We start from the raw sequence: 24,933 nt of genomic DNA on the forward strand, positions 1-24,933 counted from the left end.
ATGAACCATGATAACATTTCCATTGTTTGCTGGCACTTTCAAATTTGTATATATATACTCAAGTATAATTATGTGATAATTCAATCAGACTCTCTGTTGAAACATTATCAGACAGAATTGTGTATTTTGCAAGAGAATTTAACATCCAACATGCTGGTTCCTCTTGAAAATGTATGTGAGTAAAATTTTGTTATTGGATTTTAAAGGTTCTTGATTGTTTGGAATTAAATTCTTTTTGGGACTCATCTTTATATTGTTACTGGTGAAATTGTACAACCAACTTTATGGTTTTACTGTCATTTCCAGAAAATTAATAATATCACATAAAAAACCTTCTGGACAAGATATATAACTAAAATAATGCATTAGCTTTTGCTTTATTTGGAGCCAATGTAAGAATACCTATCATTCAAAGACCATAGTTTTAAAACTTGTAATTCATTATGCCAGTGGTGCCCAAACTTTTCAACTAGCTGGCCAAATTGCTTATAAGCCATACACAGGCAGGCCGTGGATATTTTGTATATTCCAGAATACTAAAAATGGGCCTATTTCTATCACTGATAAGTGATGTATCAAATTACATTTGTAGACCAATTAAGGCATGTTTCAAGTCAGATTTGGCCCAGAAACCAGTTTGGGCACCAATGCTTTATATCATAAAATTGAAGCTGTTTATCCACTCGATAACAATTCACATATAATTCATTAAGGTAGTTCACAACAGTTCACTAAATAATGATGAATTAGCATTAAAAAAGAAATTATTGAAACCAAAAGTGAAATTCTGTCCCAATTTATTAGAACTGACACTCTATTAAATGTTGCTACCTACGTGTTACAGCCTTTATCTAAATCAAACTGTTTAAAGTTATTTGCTTCTTACTTTTCCTATTTATTTGTAAATAGGAAAAGTAAGAAGCAAATAACCTTCCTTTTCCTTTTCCTATTTACGTACACACACACACAAAAAAAAAAAAAAAAAAAAAAAAACAAATTTACCATCAAACAGGTTTGAACCGGGCACTTTCCGATTCATAGGTGGAGATGCTACTCACTGTGCCATGGAACTTGATGGATGGCAAAGTGAACCGCAGAATTATAACAATGCAATAAGTTTCAAAACTAGAAAATAGGTATCAATCATAGCTATTTATTTAAAGTTATCATCTTCAGAACTTGTCAAATGTAAAAAATATTACAGGAAAATTGTTTACTAGGGCATCAAATTTGAGTATTTTTGGACTTGTGAAGATGCCATTATCATAGCGATAAGTAATAAACAAAAGCATTGTTAAGAAAGTGAAAGATGAAGCCAAAATCAAAAATTGGGTTTAATTGTTTAGTTCAACAAGATAATTTTATATATAGAAAATTACACTGTGTAGAACTTCAATATTGGACAGGGTATGGGACTGCGCAAGCTAAGTTTGCCAACTTGTAAACAGGCACGGGGAGTCGGCAGAAAAATACACGACTCTGGACTTGTGTATTTTTTAAAATCGACTCCCATAAAAAGATTTTACTCCTCGATTCCCAACTCTGACTCTCAATCCCTGCTCATAGAGTTTGTCCCAGGAGTAAGATTTAAGATTTGATATTTTTTATTCTGAGCAATATTGAAATGCTCTCATCTATATTCTGTTTTAATATGTATCCCAAAAAATGATCATCTTATCAATTCAGTAGGGATCGGCTTCGGTTTGGGAGTTGAAAATTTTTTAAATTTTTGCCAAATTTTGGAAGTCTCCCGGCAAATGAGAGTTGGCAACCTATACTAGGCAGTATTTACAAATTAAGCAATCAACTATTTACTGTGCTAGATTTATTAAAAAGAAATGTTTCTTGAATAATTTTGAAAAATTTGAATTTTATGTTCAGAATTCTGCTAAAGGAAAGGGAAATACAGAGAAACAACAATTGATTTTCTAAATTTGTAGACTAGAACCCCTCTCATGGACTGGGGAGAACAACTTTTGAATTTGTTTGAAGTGTTTTATTCAGGAATGTAATACAGAGGATAAAGCACTTTCACAGACACCTGCTTACAAGATTCCCATTTTGTTAATTGAAAAACACTTTATAAACCCACGGGAGTGAAATAATTTGCTAGCAGAGTTTAGCAAAAATAAAATTTTAATTAATGTAATGCTATTGTCATGTAGTGTTTTATTATGATAAATGTGTAAATAATCATTTCATGTTATCTTAATAATTTGTGAGTGTGAGCTTTGCCATAATGTGACAATGAATGACATGGAAGAGGTGGTTGAAAATGTGGAATTTTAGTGTGATATCAGTAAGGATGGCACCTTAGACAAATTGAATGGCATAAAGTTATAAAAAAATAGAGCACTTTCACTTTTAAGAAATGCATTGACAAGGAATAATTTCATTTGAATAATGTACTATTCACTGGTGAGCATTGCATTTATTTACACAGTTTACTCAACACTTAAAATTATAGAAACTGGAGAAGAGAACAGTTCAAAGACTATCACATGCTGATCTTGCACACCATTAAAATCACAATGTAGTGTGGAATTTGCTAAAAAATATTGTAAACATTTATACAGTCAGAATTAATAAGAAATAATCTCTAGTCCCAATACAACAGTGCAAGAGCATACAATAAAATTGCCTTACTTTCATTTTTCAACTTTATCCACATTTCTAAAATATTTTATTGCTGAAAGTTATTATTATAGTTGTATACTATAAAAATTACTTACAAGAAGTGCATATTCACTTCAATAACTACAAACAACACCATTAACTGATTTTTAATTAATTATTTTGCTTAATGAAATGAAAACTGCATTAAGCAGGAGAAGGAAAATCTATAAATATTGCATAAATTAATATATGATTTCTGTTATATCATTGATATCATTTGATTACACACAAAGTTTATTAGTTTGGAAAAAACTTCTCATCAATTTTTAAAGGTCCAAGTATAAACTTAAATGTATATTAGTACAAGAATAATAAATCAATCCTTACCTTGTAGCACCTGTGCAAGAAATTTTCCCTGATGACCAGATGGAAGCAGTAGTGTAAGGATTTCTCAACTTCATAGATAACATCTGTAAATTAAAAAAGGAAAAAGTTGTCATCCGCTTTAAATTTTTGATATCCATAAATATATCTGCAGTTATACAAGAACTTAATAAGAATTCTTGATGATTGATAAACGTACAATCACAATGCTTACTTATATAAAATAAGTGTTATAACTGTAATACATTGTCTCAAGTATATAAAAAATGGCAATTAAGGTAGTTTCCTGCTTCTACAATACATCATTTCAATAGTTTAACAATAAATTAATGTAAAAATTTGATATATTAATATATATTTTCTCAGTTTGTTAAAAGTGATTTCCATTTTTATCTTGGTAATATAAGACTACTTAAAAATTTTCTAAAATTAATGTTAGATTTAAATATTCAACTTTGAAAGAGAGTCTTAGAACAGAGAACATTCAAAATTTTCATACAGATTATTCTGTAATAAATAAACACTATAGGAAAATCTGCATAAAAACAGAATTGTTATACTAACAGTTCCTTTAAAAACCAAATGCTTTATTAAAATTTATGTAATTAAATATTAATATATAATTTTAATTGGTGGAAAAATATTTTTTACATTCTTATATCAGAAACAAAAATTATCTGGTAATCCAGTGGAATGCCATCCATGGAAGCTGTGGAAGCACAGCTTCCCTTGTATATTTTCTAATATATAAATACATATTGTGCAATTATTTTCATATTTTAATGTACTTTGAATTAATTAAAATTAATATTTTATTATAACTGCATTATGTATCTTATTACAAATTTCTATACTACATGTGAAAAACGATAAGATTGCTAATGTATATTCGAATATAAATTCGTATAAGCATATTCCCAATGGAAGTGCCATATTGTCGAATATGGGATAGCTTCCACGATGAAAATATCTGAATCATGTAAAGCAGCCAGATTATATGCATTCGTGCATGCGCTTTACAGAGCACCAACCTCACACGGTTTAGCTCGTGGATGCTACACACCAAAATATTGTATAATGCTTCTATCTGGGACTGGCACAGCTTCCCTATCATTAAATGTCACCTCACGTCACTGTGGTAATCATAATTGCTCCTTTTCGAGAAAAATGAACCTTCAGACTCAAATTTTAAATTAATTTTTACACATTTTACACAATGATTCACAGATGAAAATCACTTTATAACATATAACAGGAAAAACTTGTTTTCGTTTATCCTCACTATAAAATATGTTTTTTATTTTTAATGAACAAATTCAATTTTATGTACAGTACATAGAATAAATTCTCATTTCTTTCAGAATTACTTATTGAAATGCCAATATACTTTACTTATATCTGAGTGCAAATTTTATTAATGTCAATTATGTAACATATTTTAGGTAGGAAAGGATAAGCATGTGACTTGGGGGATTTGAAAATTATGAAGTCACAAAGCATGTATTAAAATAATGTTTCACATTGGAGGTGCACAAGCAAATCAATTATGAATAAAATCACATGTTCAGTGACATTCTGTTGTAAGTGTTCGTAAAAATTGATAACCAAATACTGCTGACTATTTTATAGCTTATAAATTAGTATATAGATTTAACACATGATGTACCTGGTTACTTGTTTGGATGCTTTAAAAATTCTCAGCAGAGTTTATTTTAGTATACCAAAACCTCTTAGATAAGGAATTATTACAATCTGTTACATTTTCATACAGTTGATTTAACTGAATTAACAATTAAACAGATATATAATAAACTACATAAATTAATTTTTATCCAAGGTTGGTTGCAATATTTCCTGCTATTTGTTCAAAAATAGTAGTTGTCAAGGTTGCCCTAAAACTGTTAGCACTTCAAATGAATTTCAAGGTTTTAACATGTTTTCATTTAATATATTGAAATAATATATAGGAAAAATAATTATTTATGTATTTTTGCAACCCTTTCTAATGATTTTAACATGATTACCATAAACGTAGTTATTTCATTTGTTGCACAGGTTACTTGCCTATTTCCTAACATACTGATAGATGACACCTTTTGATCACTGTTTCTTTCCATGATTGTGCTATAATTGCTGAAAATTAACAATAATATACTCTCATGCACGCTTACGTCTGAAAAAAATTTGTCAGGAATACAAATATTAGCATCAAAACTATTTCCAGAATTTCAAGACAAATTAAATGGCCTAACAAGTACAGTAAGTGTAGTTAATTCTTGAACAATACAGCTTTATTTATGTGTATACTGTATTTTTTTTATTAATTAAGTTGTTAAATTATTTGAAGAAAATATTTTGAATCATTTCCTTATCAGTAAATCATTAATATTGCAAAATTAACAACATTTTATGAGTATATTTAGCTGGAAACCTGTCTTTCTTGATTAGTAATACAAGAAATTGATAGTGAACTGCAAGCCATAGTTCAATCATTTTTCTGAATTTTCTGCTTACGTCGAAAGTTTTATTCAACTCTGAGCACATCTAAATCTTATTAATTATTTAATTATTGTTCTTATAACATATTTTATTCACAATATAAAAACTATTATGTTAAATTTATTAAATTTAACATAAAATTAAAAATTAAATAAAAGAAAATTCGATTAGCTTTCATTAAAACAGACTTGCAGATTATCCATGCCTCCACTGCCGGTCATTAGCCAGGATAATCAGAAGTATACTGTATCTGTTTTAATTCTGTAAGATAGTTTTGAACAATAAATATCTGAAATTCTTGATAATATATAAATCCATTTGTAGTGCAAAGGACCATGTGACTTTTGTCCTTTGACCCCACTTCAACATCACAAAGGGATGCCCACAGGGCTCAAGATGCGGACCAAGCCTGTGGAACCTGGTCCTCAACGACCTCCTTGACCTGTTCCAGAATATGGAGGAAGTAAGTATCCAAGCCTATGCAGATGACACCCTGCTCATGGTTGCCCATAGGAACTGTGACACAGTTGCAGACATAGCCAATGAGGCTCTGGAAAAAATTGGAAACTGGAGCAGAACACATAGGCTCCCCATAAACTATAAAAAGTGCAAGGCAATTGTATACACCAGGAAAAACAAAAAAGGACAGCTCAAACAAGCAATAGGTATAAAACTTAACAGGCAGAGTATAAAAAATGTTCTACAAATGCGATATTTGGGCATACAGGAATAGGACAAAATAATAGGAATACCCCTTTCGAAATGTGTTGTACTTCAACCGTCCAATACAGCCCCACCACGTCTTGCAACATTCTGCCATCCAGTGGGGGTGAAAGGGAAAATATCAGTCGAGCATTTGGCGGTGTGACAGTTGCATGAGAAAATTCTGTTTCCAGCAAAGCGCCATTATGTCCAACCTGTCCAATGTGCAAAGAGGCATGATTATTGGAGCTCGCCTTGCTGGAGCATCAGTGTCTAGAACAGCCAACCTTATGGGTGTTTCAAGGACCACTGTGTCAAGGGTTATGACAGTCTACACAAAACTGGGAAAGGTGTCCTCTGTGAAGCAGAACAGTGGGTGAAAGTCGAAGTTGACCGACCGGGATAGACGAGCATTGATGAGGATAGTCGTCCAAAAACGTAAGACTACACTGCAGATAACCTCAGAGATGAACACCCATCTCCAGAACCCTGTATCCACCAAAACTATTCAACGGGAGCTGCATGCTGCAAGCATTCATGGCCGAGTAGCCATCCTAAAGTCGTTAGTGTCACCACAGAATGCTATGAAGCGATGAAAGTAATGCCAAGACCACCAAAACTGCACACAACAGCAATGGGAACAAGTCATCTGGTCTGACGAATCATCATTTACATTATTTCAGACCAACGGACGTGTGTTCATCTGGCGAACACCAGCAGAGGCATTTCATGTTGACTGTCTGGTTCCTACCGTGAAGCATGGAGGGGGCTCTGTGATGCTGTGGGGAGTAATATCATGGCGTGGCTTGGGGCCACTCATAGTCCTGAGGGAGAAGGTCAGAGGCGAGCATTATCGCAGTATTCTTGCAGATCATTTACACCCTATGCTTAATACTCTGTTTCCTGGAACGTCCTCTATTCCAAGATGACAATGCCCCTGTACTCACAGCTTGCTGTGTTCAAACATGGTTGAATGAGCATAATGATGAAGTGGAACATCTCACATGGTGTCCTCAGTCCCCTGATCTCAACATCATTGAGCCTATGTGGGGTTTTTTAGAGTACAAAGTCCGTGCTCAGTTTCTTCCTCCATGAACTCGAGACCGCTCTGCAGGAGGAATAGCTGTGAATTCCCTTAAACTTTCTGCACGACCTTTATTTGTCAATCCCAAGTCAGATACAAGCTGTAATTCAGGCCAATGGTGGCCCATCTCCCTACTAATAAATATTTTGCATTCTTTTACAGGTGTTCCTATTATTTTGTCCTATACCTGTATATTTCGACAGGGCTTTAAATTGGCAACCGCATATAAACCATCCGTATATTAAAGCAATTGAAAATCAAATCAACTGACAAATATTGCAAGGTACACCTGGGGACTGAACCCAAAGAACACTAGAATGATTTATCAACAAGCAATAGAACCTGCCATTCTATATGGGATACAGGTGTGGAGGGAGGCCCTGAATAATACTCACCTAAAAAAGAAACTTTTATCTATACAGAGGAAATCAACTCTTCAGATATGCAAAGCGTACCGAACTACACCGACCAATGCTCTACCGGTTATTGCCGACATACCTCCCATCAACCTCAAAGCCAAACAAATAATTTGGCACTGGTCTTGCTCAACAACTCCTTCGAGAACAACTCAGAGACTAATATTACTCAGATGCAGGATATAGGACTTTTACCTCCAGAAAACCAACACATCTCCCAAATTAGGAGCCGGATGATAAACCACATACCAAACAGCACTCAACGAATGAAGAACCCCAAAATCAAACAGCACTATGAGGTCTCCTTCGAGTATGATCAGAACACAATAAAAAACAGCAAAGAGCAGTTAATTATTTACACGGATGGTTCCAAAAACAATACTGGAGTCAGCGCAGGAATTGTGGTAAAAAATATAATGACAAAAACTAATACTTAGCAGCACTTCGTCTGGCAGACGAATGTTCAGTAATGCAGGCGGAGCTCTGGGCTATCTTCAGGGCACTCCTGCATGTCGAACAACATCAATTAAATGCCTGCAGAAAACTACTGATTCTCACCAACAGCAGAGCTGCCCTCAACATGCTCAAGAGCATGAAGACAAAATCTTCTCTTGCAACAGAAATTATGAACCTCACCAATAAATTAGGACAAACCATAAGTATAACTTTCAATTGGATCCCAGGCCACAAAGGCTTTGAAGGCAACATGCTGACAGACAAACTGGCAAAAAAGGCAACTACCAACTCGACAATAACGTACTCAAAATACCCTACCAGCTTCCTCTACAACATTATAAATCATCAAATCGACGCCTTATGGCAAGATGACTGGAATAATGCCACAACAGGCAGGCTCTGCCACCAATACCTACCTTCGATCACTGCAAGGCACAAGAACAAATTCTTTCAGCCTTCTTTCACTCTCACGCAATGTCTTACAGGTCATGGGAGCTTTCGTGCCTATCTTTACCGCTTTAAAAAGAAAACCAATAACTTGTGTGAACTAGATACTGCAGAACATTTCCTTTTCGAATGCACTAAATACCAGGACTTAAGAGACACTTTCCAGGGAACTTGCCTGTACAAAGGACTAAACTGGCCAGCCAGGAAGCACCAGCTTTTTAACAACAAAAAAATCTTTAGGGCCTTGACCCGATTCATAACTGAGACCAAGGCGCTCGTACCTACTATGAACTTTCCTGAGCAATAGGACTCCTGGCATCGGCTATTTGTTGTGGATTTCTGCTGGTTTTTTTTCCTTCTCCCTGCATGTAAGCTACTTGTTACTACTACGAAGCTCATTGACCAGCATGTACACATTGTACACCTTCTTTTTGTAATTCTACTCATGTTTATGTTATTCGAGCTACCCTATGAACTCTCTTCTCGATAAGGAACAAGTGGTTCCAATTCTCATCTATAACCGAAAGTTCTGGAATGCGTGTTTACCTCCATAATTTTAGGCCATATGGCCAGCAATGGAAGGCAATCATCTACAATTTTGTTTTCGGGAAAGTCTTCCTAATTATTACTGTAATTTTTATTGGAAAAGCTTTTCATCACTGTATACTGTCTTTCTAATGATTATCTTAAGCGATGCAAATGCCCATGGAATCCCACAGTTGCTCTTATTCTTCACACTTTCCTATCTTCCTTACTTCCTCTTCCAACTAACTTCGTCTCTTTGCTAATCTCTTCTTTCCGTTTCTTTAGGGCATTCGTCTCTTTGCTAATCTCTTCTTTCCGTTTCTTTAGGGCAAAAGTCTCACATTAAAGGTCAGACAGCTCTCTACCTTTAAGTAAAAGTCAGTGGGGTCCCCTTCCCAAAATAGGAGGACCCAAATGGTCCTATCCAGTGCAGGCACTGGACTAATGGTAAAATAGACCCACTGTTTCCATCAATTCCTTAAGTCTCTCTAGGTTTCCTTTACTCACTACTAGTGTTCATAGTACTTGGTTTTTGGACTGTGACAAGTTTATATGATCAGTCCTCCTCCAGAAATCTTCTGTAAGGGGGGCAACTCAAGTACATAATGCAACACGACTCCATATGGGCACCCACAGGTGCAATGCACATCTCCTTGTCCAAATTTGGACTTGAAATGGGGAAACCACCTGTGCCCAGTGAAGACTTTGACAGTCAGTAACCAATTACAACTTTTCAGAGTTAGGCCAACTTCAGGCACAAAGGCATATGTCAACCTACCACTTGCCAGTGTATCACTGATCTTTGCAGTAGATCTATTTTATGTAACTAGCCAAAGGTTCTACCGTCTCCATTACAAAATGGAACCCTAGCTGCCTCCTTGGCCAGGTGATTGGCACGTTCATTGCCTGGGATCCCAATGTGGCCTCGGACCCACCTCAGGTCAACTTGTTGTGAGTGCCTTGCTCTCAGTACCCTACCTCTAATCTCCAGTACCAATTGATCTCGATGGTATCTGTCACTCAAGGCCTGAAGTGACAACTGGCTATCAGAGTAAACTATGACCAGCTCAGGACCCAGATGGTTTTGGATCTACTGGGATGCCCCTGAAAGGGCCACCAGTTCTGCCTGGAATACAAATGCTTCCTTGTTCAGTCTGGCTGATGAACTGTACACTAAAACTCCATCAAGGTATACACAGTATGTGGTGCCTACTTGACTACTGTCGTAAAGTAAAAATTAAAGCAATGAGATTGGTTATTGTAAACTTTAAAGTAAAAACTCTAAAAAATTCTTGTAAATTTCTTAAAATTACTCTTTTTTATCCGATTTCGAAAGAATTTAACACACAGAAATGTGTTTTGAATTCTTTCAAAGTCGGATAAAAAAAAGTAATTTTAACTCATTAATTTTAAGAAATTTTCAAAATTTTTTTAGAGTTTTTACTTTAAAGTTGACTACTGTCTTTTAGAGTCATTGGTGTAGATCTCAACACAGTCATATGCTGGTTCACTGATATCCCATTGCTTGGGTGAATGCTCAAAATGTCTGACTGGCATGATAGCTTAACAACTGAGTATATCTGAGTACAGTAATTTGCTTTGATGCCTTCCACTGTTGTCCTGTAGAAGGCTGCCTCTTGGCTCACTACCAGCAACAATGGCAGTAAACCAGTCAGGACCAGTGCAGCATCAGTGGACACAGTTCTATATGCGAGAGTAACCTGCAGGGCTGCAGGCCTCTGGATTGAAAGCAATGTTCTACTATGCTTGATGTTGGCAGAGTCTTTCCACCATATGCTGAAGACATCAGATCAGCTGACACCTACAAAGAGAAACTGCACTGCCAGCATTTCAGAAACATGTCCTCAGCTTAAGAAAGACACATGACTATGATTTAAGGGCAATAGGCAATGCTGACAAAACTCCTGTCTTCTTTGATATGCCAAGTGATACTACAGTCAATCAAGCAGGTGAAAAAACAGTTCTGGTGCAAACAGCAGAAGCAGAAAAGCAGCATTGTACTGTAATGCTGTGCATCATTGCTGATGGTAACAAGCTGCCATCTTACATCATTTTTAAACATAAAACCTTGCCAAAAGAAACACTACCACCTGGAATATTGGTACAAGTTCAAGATCAAGGCTAGATTAGATGATAGCAGAACTCTACATGGATTGGCTAAAGTCAATATGATTTTGGTATCCAAGTGCATTGTTACATTGGCAGTCCATGTTGGTTGACGATAGGGTTTCTCATTTCCCGGTCTTTTGCTTGTCCCGGGATTCCGGGATAAAAGTGAACTGTTTCCCGGAATCCTGGGACAAAATTAATTATTTTTAAGATATACAAAATATCATGAAATCAAATGATATAATTATTTTTTGTTTTTTAAAGTAATTTAATTTGTTCTGTAACCTCCAAAATCATATTAATAATGCTGTGTACTAATGCTGCTATATATTAAAAATTACCTTTGAATTACGTAGAAATTTTCACAAATAGAAAAAATTTATTAAAGTTTGCTGGAAACTGCATACAACAACAAAAAATGACTTTGAATTGAGTTGAAAATTTAAAGAAAAATGAATTTAGATCAAATTTCTAACTCAGAAGGTAATTTTTATTTTTTAAATAAAATATAATACAAAATATTGTAAATTTTTATAAGATTTTAAAAAGCAAAGATGGTCAATACTCCGATCAGTCAATCTAATTCTTATTTTAGTAATGAAAAGTCTTGCTATCGAGATGTCTTTTCCGATTCAATTGATGAGATTGGAATCGTGTTTAATGCATTTAAGAGAAGACAATTATTATGTGTTTTTCACCTGTATCCTGAAAGATTTCTAGTTCGTTTTTGAGATTGTAGTACTTCTTTTGTTCCTTATAGGGCCTATTCTTGATTTGTCTACCTCGACTACTTTAATAGAAACATCATAGCCCAATAATTCGACAGTTCATTTGTCTTTAATAATCAGATTATGAAGAAAAACTTCATACTTGCTGACTTTGTACTCGTTTGTATCCTTGCCCAATTTGCACAACTTGGTGTTATGCAGTCATTGAAGCTACTGGGCATGGTTAAAAATTAAGACAGCATAAGCACAATTATTCCAGATATTACTGGTAAAGAATTTTGAGTCCTGCCACAAATAAGCTATTGATTATTGACCATTTGTGACGTGCCATAACGAGGGGGGGGGAAAACTAATAAGTAGGTTTAAAATTAATAAATGACAAATGTATTCTGACAGTTTATGAGTTAATTATACTTTCTATTTGCAAAATTTCCTCAACCTTAACGTAAAATAAGAAAAAAGTGAATTTTAAGAAATTTGTGAGATTTCCTGGGATATTTCCCAGGTTAAAAAAACAACCAGGATCCTGGAATCCCGTTTGAGAAACCCTAGTTGACAACAGCTTCTGAGGTCATCTGACCAAAAGCATGAAAAAAATGAGGGAAGAGAAAAGTGACAAGGTTGCAATACCAGGAAGAGATGACTGGAATGCTGCATCCACTTGATGTATCTATCAACTTTCCTTTTAAAGCTCATCTGCGACATTTCTACTGTGATTAGAGATGCACTGCAATGGAGATGCCGGTGACTGGGAGGCTAAAAAAACCATCCCTATCTCAGATGTGCAACTGGATTGTGGCTTCATGGAAACTAATACCACAAGAAATGATGTTCAAAGGTTTCAAAGTCACATCCATTTACAACACAATGGATGGATAAGATGATGCAGTGTATCTCACATCATTTGAGAATGAGGACTCAAGTGACACTGACAGTGACAGTGAAGTTTCAAGTGAAGAACAAATAATAGCTGTCAGTTTCAAACAAAGACAATGATTATAATTTTTACAGTCCTGTGGCATTATTGTTTAGTTGAGGCCTCAGACAACTCCCTTGTTTTCTTCTTTTTTGCTTTTTCTTCACACTTTTTTCTTCTTACTTCTCATCCTCGGTGGTCTAAAATCTCCCAATAATCTTGCTGCAAGTCCTAAGATATGTAAAGACAATGATGATAAATTGCTTTAAAATTTTAAGTTGTTTTAAAAGTATTTCTTATTTTGAATATAGGCTGCACCCTAATGTCAGAAAAAAAATTTAGGGTAAAAAAGTGAGGCCTATACAGAATGTATGTGAAAGACATAACAAAATTTCAACTATATTGCAATAAATCATTAACTATTCAAGTTTAAATGTAAACCTCAATATAGTGGCATCCCATTAAAGCATCACTTAGTATTCATGAATAATATTTCCCTATAAAGAATTAAACAAATCTTTCAGTAGAGTATGTCCTACAAGATGTCTATATTGTATCTCAGAATTATTAAAGACTAGCGGATGGGCCCAGCGTTGCTCGGGCAAAATTAACGATAGTGAAGATTAAGATTATTACATTATAGTCAACCTTACCCGTTTTCACAGAATGCAAGAATTGGGTCCCCCTGTTTCCAGACTAATTAGAGAATTTTTAGATGGGTCTAAAAATATTTTAAAAATCTAAATATGTGCATCCATAATTTCCAGTATAATAAGTCCTGTTAATATATAGAAAGTACTAGTATACAAAATAAATTTTAAATAGAGTTAAAAAGGACAAAAAGACATAATAATTAAAGGTCTAAAAATATGTTCGATTTCCCGCAAAAACAAAAAAATCTGCATATGCGTCTTGCACGTCGCTTTCTCTTAACAATTCCATTGTTACGTAACACTTTTATTGTCGACAATTCTATTGTTACGTAACACTTCCATTGTTGATGGAAGTGTTAAGCCTTATTCCTGTTCCTCTCCCCCGTGGGGAGGAATTTTGAAAAATCCCTTCTTAGTGTGCGTTCTCGTGACGTACCCTAACTGTGTACCAAATTTCAACTTTGAACTCCTTACCGTTTGGGCTCTGCGCTGATTATTATTATTATCAATTCGTCTCAATTATATATATATAGATAGATGTGCTTTTGCAAAACCTATTTAATGCTATATTTAAAATATTTTCAATTCCAGAAATAAGAAAAAAGATATGTATTTTTGAAATAATTTTTGGCTAATTTTGATGTGGAGTTTGTCAATTCACTTATTTTTTTGGCACTATTACATTAAAATGACAATCTTAACTTTTTCAAGATTGCAAATTGATCCAAATAATTGCAGTTTCTTTTTTGCAGTTCCCCATCTTCCCTGATATCAATAATAGAAATGACTCATATAGTTGCTTTCAACTTACAAACAAGATATTTACCCTAGAAATTCTCTCTGTTTTCTGTAAATTTACAGCTTTGTTTGTGGTACAAACAAAGTGTAAATTTACACTTTGTTTGTGGTAATTTTGACTATGATTTCTTTGTTCCAATTTACTCTTTGTAATCAGTTATTTTGTATATACTATACTTTACATATATTATAATTTCAAACAGATCAATTCAATGCTGACCCACATCATTAAGCTTATAAGGAATATAATCATGAACATCATGATGATTAACATTGAGACTAAATATATAATCCACATGTATGCAAACAATGAAAATCTACAAGAACTGGTACTAGCTTCCTTACCTTTATTAAAGCTTCTTGTTATTAAAAAGTTAAAGAAGATTACCGTATTTTACGGACTATAAGACGCTCCTTAATTTTTAAGCAATTTTTAAAAAAAAATACCTATAAGACACTACGGACTATAAGACGCACCTGAATTTTGGAGGCAATTTTTCGAAGAAAAAAGTGCGTCTTATAGTCCGTAAAATACGGTAATTAAAAGCATTTGAAAATATCAAATACACCAACAACTGCCGTAAATGATCAGGCTAAATTTTGGATAAATGATTATAGATTAGAAATAAATTTGGCATTTATCTAAAATTTAGCCTGATCAATTACTGCATGATTTGGACTGATGTAGACATCATATGAATATACAGTAGAGCATCAATTATCTGATCCCCGATCAACCGTCACATCAGTTAACCGACCACGTTCTAGTCGGCAAATTCAAATGTCCGCTAGTGACAGGGCACTACGATATTTGGCTATGTCTCAGCTACTTTAATACTATTTTTGTTAAATTTTTGTGTGTTTTAGCTGGCAACACTGGCTCGATCATGAATGGGAGGCCAGTATTTATTTTGTGCAAAATAAAGAAATAATTTTTAACGATACAATAGCGATGATTATTATTTTTAAAAAATTGTGTAAGACTTAACATCGATGAAAATTCAACGCAAAGTAGCGATATACAGTACTAATATACAAATTACATGGGATATACTAATATACTATACTAATAATGTATTTTTTCATACTTTTCAGTTATCCATTTTTTCGGTTATCCGACCAACCCCAATTGAGTTGGATAATCGATGCTCTACTGTAATGATTATATAAATGTGAAATAAAAATTAGACATTCTTATAGTGTGTCTAATTAGTCAGTTCTGCATTTATTTCAACACATCCAAATAAAATAACATACAGGTAATCCTCAGTAAATGTGTTTTCATATTAATTCATTTTATTAATTATAAGCAATCTTTGTATTACATCCACTCTTCTAGTTTATATTTCTGGAGAATGCTGCAAGTAGGCATAGTATAGAGTTCATCATTTAATGCATTACTTTCACCCTCTTACTGACTATAGGGTGAAGAGAAGGGGGGGAAAGCATTACTTTCAAGAAATGTATCATGTTAACAGAGAGCTACCTGTATTTTTTATTGGTCTATTTTAATATTCTACAATCAGTTTTTTTCTGTTAGTGAATTTTATAACAACAACTATGTACAAAAGCTATTTTCATTATAATTTTCCTAATCTACATTCATTATTAAAATCCAACAGATTATATATGAACATTTATTTCATATATAATCTGTTCATTTTAATAACAATGAATATATAAGACTTAGAACTTCTTAGATATAAATCATTCTTAATAAATTAAAAATTAATAAAATATAACTTGAATAAAGAGAGATTGAAATTAGTAAGAAGATTCCTACAACTAAAGATGTAAAGCTGTTATTGAGAATTTTTGCTATCCATCAACAAGATTCTAACCAAAGAATGAATTCTCTTAATCAAACCCCAAAAACAGATGATGTAAACTCAAAAAATGAGATAAACATCCTGCAAATTGCATACAATTAAAACAAAATATAAAGCAACATTAAACAAGCATAAAGCTTAATTCAAATTAAAAACTCAAAAGTATTTTTGCATAATTATTTAAGCTTCATCAGTTACTTATAATTCAAAATTAAAAGAGTGTATTCCAGAGAACTTGTTTAAATTTGAAGCCAATGCACTGAAGTCAAAAAATCACAATGTAATTATTTAAAATTTATAAAAATACATAAATGATATTTTAAAACATAATATTATTAAAAACAAAATCTAAAATAATTCCACACCTTTACATCTTTTGTTTCACAATTCTTTAATAGTAAATTTAAAAAAAAAAAAAATCCAACCACAAGTATAATGCAAAGTAGCCACCTTGCATTATTTACATAGTAAATCTGATAAAGGATAAGTGTAAAAATTCAATATGTATTTTTAATGAATTTTTATAGTGTTGTCACTATCTTTACAGATTTTAAAAGTTCTGAAGATTAAAAAAACTTCAAAACAGCAATTTCTCAAAATACTTTCTTCTAATGTTTAATTAAATTAATTAATAAAGCTTAAGTATGTAGCAAAAGTTATTTTTAAGTACTTTATGTATACACACATGTAAAAATAAATGTAAATTTAATTTAACTTTATGCTTGTTCAAAATTACATTTGAAGCACATGATGCATGAAAGAAACTTGTTATAATCTAGTAATGTTGAGATAAGTAAAATAAGAACAACACAAAACCTTTCTGAAGCATAAGCCTCAAACTAGCCAATTATAAATGGCTTGCAGAGTAATGAAACACTCTACACTATCCTGTTTTTAAACACAGAATAATTAAGACAGCAGACTTTATTCAATTTCAGCCATTTCGTAACTTATGTCCATTCTGAATCATGTGCTTCATTTATATATTATTACGAGAATCCGAACTTTAACAAAAAAAGAAAAAAAAAATTTTAATCTACGATGATGCCATATGTGCTCACCAATTGTTCTCCTCGGCTATCTGAGAAAATTTCCACTTACACTTTCCCAACAACAAAAGTGATGCATTCCTGTGATCTGCTGACCTCTTAGCCGGGCGATAACAGACTGATATCAATGTTGTCGGCCAGAAAGAGTCGTCGACCATTCCTCAAGGAGTAAAGTCACCCCAAAAAATTTCTCCAACTTTCAATTGTGTCAGTGCCCGATCCTTCCTGACTGGATATATCCCCTACTTGCCCTTGGACATCGCCTATGATTGTGCCTGTAAATACGAACAGTTGGAGATTCCAACTTTGCCGACGATCCTAAGCTGGATGGTCACCAGCTAGTCACAATGCAACCCTAAGCCAGGATCATCCCTCCGGGAACATCCTTCACAGAAGGTATTTATCACCACACAAACCTCATGTGAACTCTCTTTCTCTCTCTCACGAGCCCGGGTGTATTTAGACAATTTTTTTTTTTTAATTTGAACTTTTACTTATTTTCCTTTAAATGTTTTTATTGATGGCAATTAAAAAAACCCAACAAATATTAGGCTAATACATTTCAAATGCTTACTAAATAAGCATTTGAAGTGATAGAACAAGATTGAATGTTAGCAGATGATCAATTTATCACCAAAAGATTCACATTAACAAAACAGTGCAATTAATGTAGTGCATATACATGTTCTGGCAGGAAAATACTCTAATTTTGAAACAGTTTGTTAGAAACAAATTGTGTTTTGAGTTTGATAGATGGATAGTTGGCACTAAGTGTTTGACAACCTCAAGCAAGTATTTAGTATGATTAATAGCTCTGGATGCACGAGAAGGTTGACCCCACGCAAGCCTCGACTCTGCACCACGGGAGCAACCAAAGATAAAGTTTGTGCATCTCCAATAGAGAACCCGCAGAGTCTTCAAAAATGCAGCAAAAGAAATTTCAACAGCAATCAAACACCGCATCATCGACCAATTTTACGAGCGACTACAGAATTCGACTGCATCATCCCAATGCAAATTTATATTACGAAAATTATATTTTGTAATCCATCTACTACTTAATTAATTGCATTTGTAATTTACGAATAATTTAATTGTTCCACTGGGACACACAGGCGCCCCACCCCGTACACTCTTTGTCTAAATTCTATTGCAAAATTAAAACCCAATAAACAAAGACATAACTTTTACTCATATTTATCTCAACGAATCAGAACGTTATTTTATAAATTTTCTTATACATATCACAGTAAAATTGAAGTTCTGGAATGGACTTTTTTCACTCCTGTGGACTGAGCTGCATTTGTAGCCACATAATTTTATGTATGAGTTAAACATATGACAAATAATAATAAAATAAATTGAATTGACATAAAACAGGAATAAAAGAAGTGAAACTTACTCCATTTTCTTTCTTATATATAACATTTTTTCCATGGAGGGCAATCCTCCTTAAATTTAGATGGCATCGCACATTAAAGCTACAGACAACATTATTGATCACAATATCGACTTCTGGTTGTTCTTCCTTCTCTTCTACGATTTCCGTCTTATTTCCCTTTTCTAAATCGATGATCAAAGGATTTAAATCGGATGTGGAAGATTTGAAACGATTTCTATCTTCTTCCAAAGTTGTCATGGCAACGACGCTTTGTTAGGCTTAATGTTTAAAATCAAATTACGGGTCAATATCTCAAATAACTCTTATAATTTTATCGACTAAAACGTTCCCGATGATTCTTTTATTATTATTTATATACTACTTTTGTTAGGCAATCAATGATTTTTCTTAATGGAAACTTAAATGGTTTCACTTAACATTATTCTAACAACACACCTGAAACAGGAACTACCACGTGATTAAAACATCACTGATTACACCAATCAGAAAGAAATCGTCCGGCGACACCTCGTGGCAAATGTTTTTTGTTACATTTTTTTGGGGGAATTTTGATAATTATTATTTCTTCATTAGCGAGGTTGAGGCGGAAGTTTTAAACGCGAAAACGTGTACGTCGGACGTTCGGCGCCGCTTTCCTGTAAGCTTAGAAGTTTGACAATGGCGTTTGAAATGCCGAGCTTGGTTCCACTGACTTTCCAAACACCATTGCCAAACTTCTGGGCTTACAGGAAAGCGGCGCCGAACGTCCGACGTACACGTTTTCGCGTTTAAAACTTCCGCCTCAACCTCGCTATTGTATTCTAAAATATATAAAATGTATAAAGTTCGTATGCCAATATTTTAGCTTCCATATTGGTGCCTTTTCTAGGATCCGTTGCAAAGAATACAACGTATTCTTTGCAACGAATACAGTTAACAACTTCCAACTGGAAGTTGTTAACTGTATTCTTTGTTAACTGTTAACTGTATTTAACTAGCGATTGAGTTGTTAACTGTCAAGAAATCGAAATTTTGAACATCAAAATAAGATTCTAAGATAAGTTGTTCTACTATTAATAAAAAATATTTGCCAATTTCTTAAATATATAACTGCTTTTTATTTAATTTTTTTTTTTTAGCTTTTTCCTGTTCTTACTACGAAGATAAAAGGTCTGATTCCACTTGCAAGTTTCCAGCGGCAAAGATGTAGAAAACTTTATTCCATTGAAAGCGGTACAGTAGTGTTTGCAGCTATGCAAAGAAACCAATTCGAAACGCTGTCACGCTTTCGAGCATGAGATAGAATCTATTATTCTGACGTCAGTTACCTACTATCACTTTACTGACTATCGAAAGTGGAAAGTCAGTGGCAGCGGCAAATATTCCACACGTCGGAATTCTTCTTAGCATCGTGATTAGCCACTACAGAGCACTGATTATGCCTTCAGCATACAGCTTATAGCATAGATTATGGATAATCTGTGCTAGAGAGATACCTTGTGGGATTGTTTCTATAGTAATCGTCGCCATCGTACGCTGTTGCCGTTGGAACTTACAAGTAAAAATAAGGCCTTAAGCGTTCCGTCTTTCTTCTTGAGTGTCTAAATTGAAATTGTCTTATAAACCCTGAAAATCATCAAAACTCTATATTTTTGACTTTATATGGGTTTATGTAATAACGAGTAATTATTTTATAGTGGCAGCGACACAGTGCCGGGTTGCAATTTTTAATTATAACAGAACAAGAATTTAATTAATTCACGAATTATCCCGAAGGATGTACAAATATATTGAGCGCTTCACGCGTGACAACAAAAAGAGGCCCGACAGTAATATGATAACCTTTTTTTGTCACAGAGGTTAAACATTTTAAGCATAAAAACCCGAATTTGAGTCCTTACTAATTTGGATCTTTCGGACTTGAAGCTGGTTGCAGCAATCCTTCTTCATTTATTCATCAGATCCTTTGCACCTTCTTTCGTTGTTCCTCGATAATTTTTTCTCACACGGCTACTTTGTAACGAGTTCTTCACTTCGCTTCACTTCACTTCACTTGACTCTGCCACCTCGTTTACCCCCTTGAAACAAAAACCTTCCGACCCATTTTGTGTTACCCTTCCCCCGGGTGAAGCTTTCCAGCGACACCGGTCCTTCCATTCCTACCCGGGAGGTGTTAATTCTTACAAGGCGTAAAACACACATACCAGGTCTCGATTTTCATCTATCTAACTTCGTTCTCGAGATTAAAGAAGGACCGACAGACAGCAAACACTAGACGACAGTGGAAATTTGTGGATTTACAATTTTTTTTCAAATTGCAGCCCAAAAATAACATATATTATTTTATAACATTGATAAGAATAATATGACGTTATTCTGTTTTATAAATTTTGAAAATTCGAACGTCCATTTTGGAATCTTAAAGATTATTCTTGAGATTAAGAAGTGATAAAGGTTTTTCACAGTTTAGAATAGAGACTATTCTAAATCGTATTATTCTCAAGTAATATAAGATATAAAACTGATTTAGTAAGATGAAGACACTGAATAATATTTATGAGAAAGTGAAGGAACAACTAAATAGTTTGGATGATGCAATGGTGTTAGCGATACATTGTGAAGCCATTGATAAAATAAGATATTTTGTGGGAATAGGAAAAGATTGGCCATCCAAATTGAAAATACTCAAACCTCATGAGTTGCCGAAAGAATGGAACTCGAATCAAGACCGATATTTTCTAAGATACGTGGATGATAATAAGGATCGCTTCTTGTTGGATGTGTTCAAGAGCGAGATCTTCAATTCTCTTTTCATCTTCTGGATAGATGTTCGGAACAATGACTCGAACATCATAGACATTGATAGATCTCAATATACTGGAAAAGAATTTAACAGTTTTCTGGATATCTATAAAGATGACTTCATAATTAGAGAAAAAATTGAACATCTCATATTAACCCCAGGGAAAAATAATGCTGAACCAAACAAAGATCTAACTTACCTCACGACATTCAATAATATCTTTAATAATGTAAAGAAAGAACTTACTAGTTTGGAAGATGCAATAGTGCTAGCATTGCATTGTGAAACTATTGATAAAATGAAGCACTTTGTAGGAATAGGAAAAGAATGGCCATCCGAATTGAATGTACTGGAACCCCATAAATTGCCAAAAGATTGGAATGCCAATCAGGACCGATATTTTCTAAGGTACATGGATGATAATAACGATCTCTTCTTGTTGGATGTAATCAAGAGCAAGATCTTCAATTCTCTTTTCATCTTCTGGATAAACGTTAATAATAACAATTGTAACATCGTTTCTATAGAAATATCCGACTATTGCAAAAAAGAAATTGAACAATTTCAAGAATCTATTTTGACTAAAACATGCCAGTAAGAACAGAATCGATAAACAGAAATATTCATACATAAGAAAATGAAAATAATATTGTAGAAAACTAAATAAAATTATTTTAATTAAACTAAACTTAAGCATAATTAAGTCGCGTTGTTTCTTAAAGAAAAACATGAAATTACATGGTTTATATCAAACGTAGGCAATCGTAACTATTTTACCGTTTTGTCTACTTAAGTGAATACGCTTTTATACCCGAGACCAGGTGTTTGCAATTCAACTCTACAAAGAGATATTGCTAACAGACAATTCTTGGCTTCATTTACTTCCATAACCTTATTGACACGAATGATCTCTCCAGAAACTTATACTCTATTGACGGTCGGGTGGTCGAGACAATTAAGACATCAATCTACCCCTCTGGGAGACTCGGGATCGGATCTGGACAGAGAAATTCAAGAATTTTTCATGGGTAGCAAGTTCCGGATATGTCATGTCCCGACACTCACTTCGTGTTTGTCCTCTTTGTAAGCCTAGCCGTACTTGCAATGAGTAAGGGGAAAAACAGGTCCTCTTAGTGTCCACGGGGAAGAAAGATACAAAAATGGAAGGGAGAAAAACATTATTCTATTGGAATTAATTTATAAAATATAGACTTTTATAATAAATTCATTTTTGATACAACTTAAATATAATATGCTAAATACTACATATTTTTTAAATACATAAAAACAAATATCAGTTTTACATCAATTTATGTAGGCTGCACCAGTGCCGTAACTACGCAGCTGCAACAGGTGCATCCGCACAGGGCCCACTTGGAAGGGGGCCCAAAATGCGTGTATTTGTTTTATTAATTTCCGAAACCTAATTAGTTAAGGGGCCTAAATGAAAATTCTTGCACAGGGCACAGGAATGGCTAGTTACGGCACTGGGCTGCACAGTAAGATAATACTTAGCCTACCAGTTTGGAGATACGAGTTAAAGCCTAGTCAATCCTTTCGTAATATCATGATAATACGGATCGGGGCATCTTCCCCATTTCTATGATGACAACTTATTGTGTGCCAGAACTGCCTGCAATGAAAGCCACATCTACTGTTTCGCATTAATTAATTCAAAAAATCAATTATACTAATTTATAAAGTTGCTTCGATTTGTCACGTTTCATCTCTCAACATATTAGCGAGGTTGAGGCCCAAGTTTTAAACGCGTAAACGTGTACGTCGGACGTTCAGCGCCGCTTTCCTGTAAGCCTAGAAGTTTGGCAATGGCGTTTGGAAAGTCAGTGGAATCATGCTCGACATTCCAAACGCCATTGCCAAACTTCTAGGCTTACAGGAAAGCGGCGCCGAACGTCCGACGGATACGTTTTCGAGTTTAAAACTTCGGCCTCAGGCCTCGACTCCACTAGCCGTAAAAGGGCCGTAAAACCCCTCACCGTAAAAGCTTTTAATCACGTGATCATGATATTTTACGACCTGCTCAGGCGTAAAATATCATGGTCACGTGATTAAAAGCTTTTACGGTGAGGGGTTTTACGGCCCTTTTACGGCTAATGGAGTCGAGGCCTCAACCTCGCTATTGACAAAAAACTGGGCATTGCATAAATTTCTAGAAATAAAATTAAATGAAAAAAAACACACCTATACGCATTAAATTAAAACATTGCAAAAAATGTTTATGCTACTATTTGCTCTACGTTTACACAATGTTTAGAAATTTTCTTTATTTGGGCTATTGTTTTCTACAAGGATGTACCAAAGAACACGAGAATTTGTGAAATATGCAAATTTTTGTGAAAGCTGGCAATTAATTTTAATTTTTTTTTTTAAAATTTATATCATTTTATGAATTGTAAGATCAAATTAATTAATTTTCTACAACTATAATAATTCGTAGAAAATTAACAAATTCGATTTTTGAAATTCCGAACAGTACGTTAATAGAACAATTAAATAGAATTCTAACGCAAAAACCAGGTGCTCTAGTAAAAACAGTTTGGTTCTATCTACTTCCGTTATCGAGAATTTTGGGAAAGAGAGAAAAATCATTAAATTTTTAGCTCAATCTGCTGGAGATCTCGTGCATAACTAAAGAGGGAAAGAACTGAGGCTTAAGAATTGACTATCCCATTGTAAATTTGCATATTTGTCGCCTTTAAAGTTTATTGCCGAATTTACTCAGTTCATGTTGATATCTATTGCGTAAAGTAATAGTAAAAATTAATTAATATTTGAAAAATTACAAGGCATGTAAATTTATAGAGCAACATCGTCTTTAAGAACATAGGTAGTTCTTTGCGATATGTAAACATTTTTTCTACTAACGATGATTGGTTACAATAATATTAACATAACGATATTTGGTTAGCGAACTACAAAACGAAAATGATATTACAAATTTCTTCAACCAATCATTGTAAAGATATCACTTGTAAAAAGCTATTTAAATAGTATTAAACTTATGCGTAGGACTTTATTTATTTATATTATTTTTAAATTTGCCATTTTAATCGCTTCGAGTTATATATTATAATAAATTATAGCATTATATTTGAATTTAATCACCTTTCCTTACATTTTAGCAAAAAATATTTCATTTTTAAAACTGCCATAATTATGATAAATTAATATTTGAAATTTATCTAAAACCATAAGAAATTTAATTCTTTTAATAATAAATTTTTAACACTAAACGTATCATTCTAAGTATGTTCAAAAATTTAGATTATTTCCACAGAAATAAAAAGATTGTTCGTCTCTTCTTCCGATGAATTTAGTCTTTAAGTCGAGAGGCCACATTGGGGATCTCATAAGGCTGCTAGCTGAATTGCTGGTATATACATTTATAAAAATAGGTATAGAGTATATTACACTTAGATTATAATTTCATAATTTACAATTTATGATCTACTTCGCCTTCTGACCGGCTCCTTATTTTACGGGGCCCCAGTACAAG

At 33.8% G+C, this 24,933-nt stretch overlaps 1 protein-coding gene across 2 annotated transcripts in view; it reads right to left on the minus strand.

Annotated features, from left to right (window-relative positions):
- LOC136987582 (TATA box-binding protein-like 1) overlaps positions 1-19,142 on the minus strand; it is a 32,313-nt gene extending 13,171 nt beyond the window's left edge. Inside the window, exons 1-3 of one of the 2 annotated variants that reach the window (XM_067285343.1) lie at positions 19,068-19,142; positions 18,635-18,891; positions 3,004-3,086 (exon numbers count right to left, since the gene is read on the minus strand). In XM_067285343.1, the coding sequence (XP_067141444.1) occupies positions 3,004-3,086; positions 18,635-18,871 (320 nt within the window). In that variant the 5' untranslated portion in view covers positions 18,872-18,891; positions 19,068-19,142. Of the gene's footprint in view, positions 1-3,003; positions 3,087-18,634 lie in introns of both variants that reach the window. The other variant, XM_067285342.1, reaches the window with a different exon arrangement.
- Positions 19,143-24,933: the final 5,791 nt, after the last annotated feature.

Source organism: Centruroides vittatus, unplaced genomic scaffold, assembly GCF_030686945.1.
Source record: "Centruroides vittatus isolate TY-2023 unplaced genomic scaffold, ASM3068694v2 scaffold_2520, whole genome shotgun sequence".
Taxonomy (NCBI): Eukaryota; Metazoa; Arthropoda; class Arachnida; order Scorpiones; family Buthidae; genus Centruroides; species Centruroides vittatus.